Genomic DNA, 9082 nt, shown 5'->3' with positions numbered 1-9082 from the left:
TCCCAGACATTGCCCCCTGGTGCCTCAAAGGCACCTCAAACTCAACATGACAAGTCAGAACTCCTGACCTGCCCCCAAATCTTGGCTTTGCTGGCATTTCCTGTCCCAGCAGAGGCTCCATCATCCCTCCAGATGAGCAAACTGGGACCCCAGTCAGCATCCTTGCGCCTTCCACCTCGCTCTGGCCTGTCTCATGTCACTTTTCATTCTGCCTCCTCAGCGCCTCGGATCTCCCCAGGTGCACCAGCTCCTGCTCGCTCCTGCGTTCAGTCAGTCACTCAGCAACCACTCGCTCTGGGCCGGGCAGTGCAGGCCCCGAGGGAGCAGAGGCGAGCCTGGCGTGCCCTGCTCTCCGGAGCTGGTGCGGATGGCGAGCCAGGTTCGGTCTCAGCTGGACACAATCCCGGTTACAGTACCAGGACTTCACCCTCCGATGGTGGAGGAAGACCGTTATAACTGGGGGGAGAGAAACGGGCTGATGGGACCAGACGGTGCTGTGCAATGAGGATTTCCTCTCTGGCAGCTTCTGTTTTTTCTGTCGAGTAGGAGGCAGGAGGCAAGGCCCTCTTGGGGGCCCAGTTTACCCTGGAAAGCAGGAAATGCAGCCCCACTGAGCAAGCCCAGCCTGTGAGCAGGGCAATGACAGAGCACAGCCACAAGATGGCAGCACCAGCACACAAACATGCACCAGGAGGCCTCAGCATTCATCCTGCTCTTCCCATTGCTTCATCTCCTACAGATCAGACTTCAGGTGAGGTAAGGAGCTTGTGTGACCCCCACAACCAGCCACCTTTGATGGAACCCTGACTGGGCTCTGGAGACAGACAGGCATTGATTTGAATCGTGGCTCTGCCACTTTCAAATTCAGCTCCTTATTGCAATGTACTCCTTCCCCCGCCCCACAGCCTCGAACATTCTCTGGGAAGCTGAGTGTGGCCCAAGCTGCCTGCCTCATCTTGTCCCCAAGCTAGAACTGCCGCTGCCATCTGTCTAGGTCCTGGAGGAGAAGGCGAGCCCACACTGGCCCAGAGGCAGCCCAGCGGATGCATTAGCAACCTGTTTCCTCCTAGTCTTTCTGTCTTAGCAACGGAGGCCATCCCGAGTCCCTTCCAAGACCCAGTCCCAGCAACTGGCTAACCCCAAGGGGCCGGCGCCTCTTCCACGCGGAGAAAGCCCCCCCCCCCCCCACACACACACCTCTGAGCACTAAAGGGGGCCTCCTGATACCTCTGGTTCTCTCAGCAGGTGTCTGAAATGGTCACTCCTTCACATGCACACGCGTTCTCCCAAAGTGAAGACTGAAATGACTGTATACCACTCAGGACTTTGCACGGAGAAAAGCAGTCATGTGACAGAGCAACAAAGCACCAAAGAGATGAAATCATGATTTGGGGGCTGGGCCAGGAACAGCCCTGGATCCGCTGCCCTCACGGGACCCAAGGACTTTTGTCGCTCATGCTGTCCCTTCCCTCCTCAGCCTTGCCACCTGGAAATGCAGGCGGACATGGGAGTGTCCCAGTATCCTGGCGAGAGTAACAACCTTCTTGCAGGAAAGGAAACGATGGGGTCCCGGCCGCCCCCTGCCCTTTGCAGACCCCCGCCCACGTTGCCTGCAATCTGTAACCATCACACCCAGTCTCATTCCTTTTGCCCACTTCCCCATGTATTTTTTGCCCTCTCACCCCACATAAGCAGCTGGCTTATGGGGGAGACAGAGTAGATTTCTAGATGACCTGCTGCTCTCCCGTGCTGCTGGCATTATTGGAATCAAGGCCCATATGTGCTTCAGCCCTGTCTCTGCTTACTCGGCTCCAGGTAGCCCGGGTCATTGGTTGTCCGGTTTCACAGTTGCTGTGATCTTGACTCTTCTATCTTAAGCCCTTGCTTTGTTTCACTGCCTCCAGCTTTAATAAACCTCCTCTCAGTCACCTGGACTCGTGTTGTGAAGTCTTTCCTGCACGAAGTCAAGAACCCACACGTTACAGGTAGTGCTGGGGCAGACCCGCCTTGGTAGCGGTCTCCTGGAAACACCCCCCCTCCCTCCCTCATTCTAGCTCTGAGGGGCCATCCCAAGCCGGGCCCAGCCTTTCTTACAGCCCCACCAAGTACGCATCACCCTCCAGGGACATATCCCGCTGTCACCTGGGCCTTTGCCTCAGCCCTCTGCCCCTCCTGGAGCATCCTCCCTGCTCTTCTCCATGGCCACATGCCATTGAGATTCATCTCCAAGCCACCCCTCCTGAGAGGTCCTCGCCCTCCATCCCACTCTCCACTCTACCCGCCTGCGCCAGGCCCTCAGGGAGCCACGTGGCGGGACAGAAAACAGGTGAGGACTTCAGAGTCCCATCTAGGGGTACAAGCAGGCTCCACCACCGTGTGTCCTTGGGCCAGCTACATTTTTTAAGCCTTGGACTTGTGCCCTGTAGAGTGGGGCCAACAGGGATGTGGGGCCATGGCAAGGGTGGCTGGTGCCCAGGCCTGGCTGTCTCCCACCTGGGCCCACCCCCCAGGGTACTGTTTCCCCTGGGAAGTGCACAAGTTCTTCTGGACCAGGACCCCAACCCTTGGCACCTTGGGCCTCTGCTCTGTTTTTACTCTCCACACTACTGACATGAAGTGGGTGGGTTTTTCCACACCAACAATCAATTCTCCAACTCTCAGGACACCATGATTCAATTCAATTCTGGCAAAACAAGAATATCGGGGACTAGTTATGGTATGGGAAATATTAATCATGCTCTATTAACCAGGATTGCCTTGTTCTGGTTAAAGAAAGGATCTTCTACCTTGGCTGGAAGTTGTATGCCCCCGGGACCTGAGAGTCAACCTTGGAATGGGGTTCATTCTCATTCAAGACTGGCCTATCATGGAAAGATAAACAACTTTGTTGCCCAAACAATGGCATCTCACTCCAGCCTGCATAGCCTACTTCTCCATGCCTGTAATTCCTACATCCCATGTAATCCTTGTCCTACTATATAAACAGCTGGCTTATGGGGGGCTGCAGAGCAGATTTTTGTGGCTGACCTGCTGCTGTCCCCTACTGCCCGCAGTATTGGAATGAACGCACATATAGGATTCAACCCTGTCTCTGCTTCAAGGGCTCAAGTAGTGACAGGCAGCCCGGACCCACTGATTGTCTAGTCACAGCACTATCTACCTGGAGCCAGCACCAGGCTCCATAGATTTTGGGGTTCAGAGCCACAAGGTTGCCCACACTTCAGACGCCAGTCTCAAATATGGGGTACCCAGGGTACCCAAACTGAAACCAGACAACCAGTGGGTCAGAGCTGCCTATCACTACTTGAGCCAATTAAGCAGAAATAGGATTGAATCATATATGAGGGTTGATCCCCATAATGCTGGTGCCTGGCCCGTGTGGCTCAGTGGTTGAGTGTCGACCTATGAACCAGGAGGTCACGGTTCAATTCCTGTCAGGGCACATGCCTGGGTTTAGGGCTCGATCCCCGAGTGGGTGTGCAGGAGGCAGCCGATCAATGATTCTCTCTCATCATGGATGTTTCTATCTCTCTCTTCCTCTCTGAAATAAATAAAAATATACTTTTAAGATATAATGCTGGCAGTATAGGAGAGCAGCAGGTCATCCAGGAAAATCTGCTCTGCAGCCCCCCAAAAGCTAGCAGCTGATATAGGGTAGGATGAAGATTACCTGGGGAAGTAGGCAAAATGAACAGGAATGGGTACAATGGTTACGGATCACAGGCAGGTGGGGCTCCATTGTTTGGGAAACAAGGTTGTTAATCTTTCTATAATGGACCGCATTCCAAGGTTGACTCCCAGGTCCCAGGGGCAACTCCCAGTCAGGTTAGAAAGTCCTTTCTTTAATCAGAACAAAGCAATCACGGTCAACAGAGCATGCTTCGTATTTCTTAAAACTATAGCTAGTCCCCAGTATAACAAAACTTCTATCCGTCCTGGCTACAAAGTTGGGAGTGCCCACACCCCCCCATCTTCTGTTTCAATGACTTGCTAGCATGGCTTACAGAACTCAGGAAAACACGAGGCCCGCTGGGTCTGCGATTTAGACAGGAAGGTCTGGCGGCTCCTGGGAGGCCTGGTGGGTGGGGTCGGGGGTGGGGTCCTGAGGGCTGTCCCCGCTGCCCCCCTACCTCAGTGTGACCATGACCAGGACAGTCTTCATAGCGCTGGCCTGGCACACGGGAGGCCTGACACTGAGCTAAAGCTGGGGGTCTGGGGCCAGCTCCAGGCTCTGGGGCAGGAGGGGGCCCCTGGGGTGGCGCTGGGGGCGGGGACCAGGGAGGAGTGGGGACTGCAATCAGAGGGGTGCTCTGCGGGTCTGGGGGGGGCGGAGTCTGGGAGCGGAGGGGTAGGGGAGACGCGGGTCCCCTGCGGGTGGAGAAGGGACGCGCTGCAGCGCCGCGGAGCAGTCCCCCAGCCCGCGCCTCGGTCTCCGCCTGTGAACGGGCGCGGGGCGGGGGGAGGATGAAAGGCCGGTTTGCAAACCGGGAAGCGCGGACGGCGGGGCGGGGCGGGACGGTCGTGTCGTACCCAGTCCTGGGTCCCGGAGACGCCCGAGTCGCAGTGGCCCCGGCGGCCCGGGAGGCAGCGGCGGCGGCGGCGCGGTGGCGACAGTAAGTGCGGGCCGAGGTCCGGCGGCCTGGCCCCCGGCCAGCTCTGCAGGGTCCCGGTCAACCCCCGGGCTCCCGCGCTCGGCGCCCGCCCCCACGGGCCGGGCCGGGCCGGAGGCTGCTCCACCGGTGCTCGGGACCTTCCCGCTGCACGGGTCCCGCCCCGGCCCCCTCCCCAGGTCCCTGCGCCTCCTCCCGCTCTCCCCCTGCGCCCCCTCCTCTCACTGTCCTTCTCTCTGGCTCTACTTTCTCCTCCGGACTCTCGCCCCTCCTCCTCCTCGTGCATTTCCTGGGCCTCACCATCTGGATGTGTGTGTTTTGCGGGGAGGGGGTGTGTGTGTGTAGGGGAAGGGCAACTCAGCCCCAAGTAAGTGGTTGACTCTTGCCCCAAACTGGGGAGCCTGCGCCTGAGCCTGGGAGTGTCCCCCGCGCCGAGGCCAGTTCTCCCATGGCCTCTGCGTGGCGCCTGGCCTTTCCCAGCGATGCGTTCCCAGCAGGTTCGCCGCCCCAGCCCCAGCCCCACTTCACAGATGGGGAAAAGGAGGCACAGAGGGGAGACCACCTCGGCCAGAGTCAGAACCCTCCTCGGAACCAGCACCAGGTCCAGAGGGCGGTCTGCAGTGGCCCCAGGCCCCACAAGTTTCTGCTTCTTTGGATAGGGGCTGCCCCTGGTCCGGGCACCCAGGAGGAGAGCAGGGCCCCGTGTGGCCAGCCCCGGTGGGTGCTGGAGAGACACGCCAGACAGCCAGCTCCTCCTTTTTCTTTTCAATCTGAACGCCAGCCGCTCGCTTTTATAAACAGTAATGAGACTGCTCAGGCCAGTGCCCTGGCCTGTGACCGCGTGAGAGAAGAGTCCCAGCTCTTCAGAAACTCGTCAAGGCTGAATGGCCCTGGACAAATAGACGCCTGGAGCTGAGAATGGGCCCGGAGAGTGTGGGCCCCATGGCCCTGCTGCTGGCCCTGCACCACCCTTGTAGCTGGAACATCTGGAAAAACTGCTTGCCCTTTGTCCACTGTCCTACAGGAGCCATAATTTTAAAACACTAATTTAGAAAGTGAGTGAGTGTGGGGGTGTGTGCGCCCCAGTACTGTCTGGTTAGTTGGTTAGTGCTGGGTGCCCTGTGAGTCAGGCTGGGAAAAGGCTCCGCTCAACTAGGAGAGTTTAAAAGCTCAACCAGGAGAGTTTAAAATAGTCGTGCTGACTGGAATGCGGGCACCCTGCAGGCAGCATCCTGCCTGCCTGCGCCTGGTACAAGCAGCCTCGGGGGAGAATATCCTGGCCATTCCTTCATTCAGCAAACATTGAGGAAGGTGCTTTCACCTCTGCTCACAGCTCGCTTGCCCGAGGCCTTCCTGGAGGAGGCCCCCTGTCCATGGTACCTGGAGCCTGCAGGCACTCGTTCACCTTGCCAAACAGCCTGCTCTCAGGACGGCCAAGGAGTCCCCGTGGGCCTCAGACTGCTTGGCTGTGTAGCCTCACTTTTGTCATTTGGTAGCTGTGTGGCCTTCCGCAAATTGCTTAACCTTTCTGAGCCTCACGCTTCATCTGTTAAAAGGGTCTTAGAATAGTACCTACCTTATTGTTAGGCTGTCGTCAGGCTCAAGTGCTAGACACACACCTTAGCATGCATGAGTACTGGGTTTTAATTATTTAACTATTGGGAGTTCTTACTTGTTTGAATGTGGGACAAATCAAGTGTGTTTAAGGCCTCATTCTTTGCATTAAAAAAAAAAAAAGTAGACAATAATTGCTGTGCTGCCTAATTCCGAGGAATGTTGTGAGGCTCTTGAAGTAACGGATAAGGCCGGTGCCTATGCGACAGGGCGTTCCCATCTCACCAGGGAAGAAAGGCCCGTTCTGCCTGGCTTGATGCTCCGAGTTAAGGCTCAGCCTCCCACGTGAGCCGAGGCACATTCATTTATTGATTTATTGGGGAGGGAGGAAGCTACTGCAGAGGGACTAGGGTGTCCTGTCCTCCGCTTTATGGAAGCATTTTCCATCTATCAAGCCGCTGCCACATCCTAGGTGCTACATAGAGCATAGACTAGGTATGCGACCTTGCAGTCAAATTCAGAAGCCAGCCAGCCAGCCAGGTGACAAGCCCATGATGGCAGGGAACATGCTGATGTTTTGTCCAACAGCTGCTCCCGTGGGCCAGGCTTTGCTGGCAGTTGTAGTTACACAGCCATTATAAAAAGGCTTAGGTTTTTGAAAAAACAAAACAAAACACAAAAACAAACCTAGGTTTGCTGATGGGGATATTGAGGCTCAGAAACATGGCGATGTGCCCAAGGCCATGTGGGCAACAGTTGCTGCCAACCTAGAACCTTCCCTTTGCCTCTGGAGCTGCCACAGGTAGGGAGTGGTGGTCTCCCGGTGGGACGTGATGAGTAGAGGTGGGAGCGCAGGCAGTTCAAACCCAGGCTTGTTCGTTTACCTGGCCTGTGACATTCCACTCTTTGGACTTCTGTTTCCCCACAACTGAAGTGAGGGAGTGGACTCGTATGTCTCAAACTGGCTTCTGAAGGCAGTTCTAGACACCATGGGCTTAAGAAAAAAAGTCATTTAATTTGAATGCCTTTACTTATTTATGATTTTATTTTGAGCAGGTAATACATTCACCTACTTCAAAATTCAAAAAGACACAAAAGAGTATGAGGTGACGTCCCCTCCTTCCCGGTCCCCATCCCTCCTCAGAGGCAGCACTGTTGGAAATTACTTGGTATCTCTCCAGACACACGTGTGTACAGTCTCCTCTCCGCCCACCCAGCCTTGCTATTTTGCACACACAGTAGCATATTCTACACACTCTCCTGCTCCTTTCTCACATAAAGTTGAAAAGAGTTGAGAGAGCATGCTTTGCCCGCCAAGGGTCCTAATTCCTTTGTTACGGCTGCATAGAAACGTGAATACCTTGAGCCCAGGTTTACCCTTCTGGATTGATTGCCACAGGCCCCACTAGGCCACATTTCTCCCTGATCCTTAAAGCTGAAACTCTCTAACCATGCTTTGGTGACTCCATAGGCCCCAGGGTGGGCATCTGTTCAGCTTAGTAGGATGGGTGAGTCCCCAGTGTTAGCTTCTTTTTTTAAAAAATATATTTTTATTTATTTCAGAGAGGATGGGAGAGAGATCGAAACATCAATAATGAGAAATAATCGCCCCCCACTGGGGATCAAACCCGCAACCTGGGCATGTGCCCTGACCAGGAATTGAATGTGACCTCCTGGTTCACAGGTCGACACTCAACCACTGAGCCAGCTTTCGCTTCTGATCACCTGCCCTGTCTCTGTTTCAACAGTGGCCTTTGTCTCAGAGGATAACATCCACCAAAGTTCAAACTCCACCTATAGAACCGCAAGCAGCTCTCTGTGTTCGGACCAGGAAGCCCTGCTTGAGAAGCTGCTGGACCGCTCACCGCCCAACCTGCCGAGGCCCGAGGACCGCTTCAACGGTGCCTACATCATCTTCTTCAGCCTGGGCATTGGCGGCCTCCTGCCATGGAACTTCTTTGTCACCGCCAAGGACTACTGGATATTCAAACTCAGCAACTGCTCCAGCCCAGCCCCAGGGGAGACACCTGAGGACTCGGACATCCTGGTAAGGGCACGTTCCTCCTGGGAGGGGGCGTGCACTCTGCCTGGATGGGGGGAAGGGCAGCTCTCCTTGGGTGCGCCATACCAGGAGGGTTTGTGGCCTGCTGAGGATATGCGAACTAGGAAGCCATGCGGAGTATAGTAGAAAGAATCCAACTCAATCTTCAGACATGCTTTGTGTTGTGTATGAGCCTCCTGCTTCATGGGGCAGGAGAAGATGCAAATGTATAAGACACAGTCCCAGTCTTCAGATTTCTTACTATGTAATTTGGGAAGAGGATGAAAATGATGATTCTCTGTAGTATGGTAAACCAAGAATCCAGAGTCCATGCCTCCAGAGCTTTGAAAGGGTGGATCTAGTAGCATTAGGTTCAGCCGTGAGTTATAGAAAATTCCAAAAGCGTAGTGGCTAAACAAGATGGAAGATAATTTTTCTTTCATGTTCAAGTCTGGAGGGGCCACCTCAACCCTGGTATGATGTTCCATGTTGTCAGGACCTAGTTGTTTCACCATGTGTAGCTTCTGTGTTCAGTATCACTTCACAGTCCGGGATGGCTGTTGGAATTCAGCCATTACATCAAATAGGAAGAAGAGAAGGAGAGGCATAAGGAAACTCCTGCAAGGAACAGACTTGCTTTTGCTCAAATTGAACTCATTGGTCAGAACTTGGTCATGTGACCTCGTGAGCTGCAAAGGAGGCTGGGAAATGTAGTATTTCTCCCCTCACCCAGAGACCCATTTGACCAGCTGAAATGGGTGGTTGTATAGTTATGGAAGACAGTAGGGAATGCAGACTCAGGGATAAGTAGTCGAATCACCAAGAGAGAATGCTGTGCCCTAGCCAGTTTGGCTCAGTGGATAGAGTTTCAGTCTGT

General features: G+C 54.8%; 1 protein-coding gene across 1 annotated transcript; it reads left to right on the top strand.

Annotated features, from left to right (window-relative positions):
* Positions 1-4558: 4558 nt before the first annotated feature.
* LOC102441346 (equilibrative nucleoside transporter 3-like) lies at positions 4559-8211 on the top strand (the record flags this gene model as incomplete). Its single annotated transcript, XM_006099967.3, has 2 exons — positions 4559-4613; positions 7913-8211. Coding segments are annotated over exons 1-2 (300 nt in total), but the record flags the coding sequence as incomplete, so codon positions are not given.
* Between the last annotated feature and the right edge of the window lie 871 nt (positions 8212-9082).

The sequence above is a fragment of the Myotis lucifugus genome, unplaced genomic scaffold (genome assembly GCF_000147115.1).
Source record: "Myotis lucifugus unplaced genomic scaffold, Myoluc2.0 scaffold_292, whole genome shotgun sequence".
Classification (NCBI taxonomy): Eukaryota; Metazoa; Chordata; class Mammalia; order Chiroptera; family Vespertilionidae; genus Myotis; species Myotis lucifugus.
Note: the sequence above shows the minus strand (reverse complement) of the source record. Positions and strands in the feature narration are given on the sequence as shown.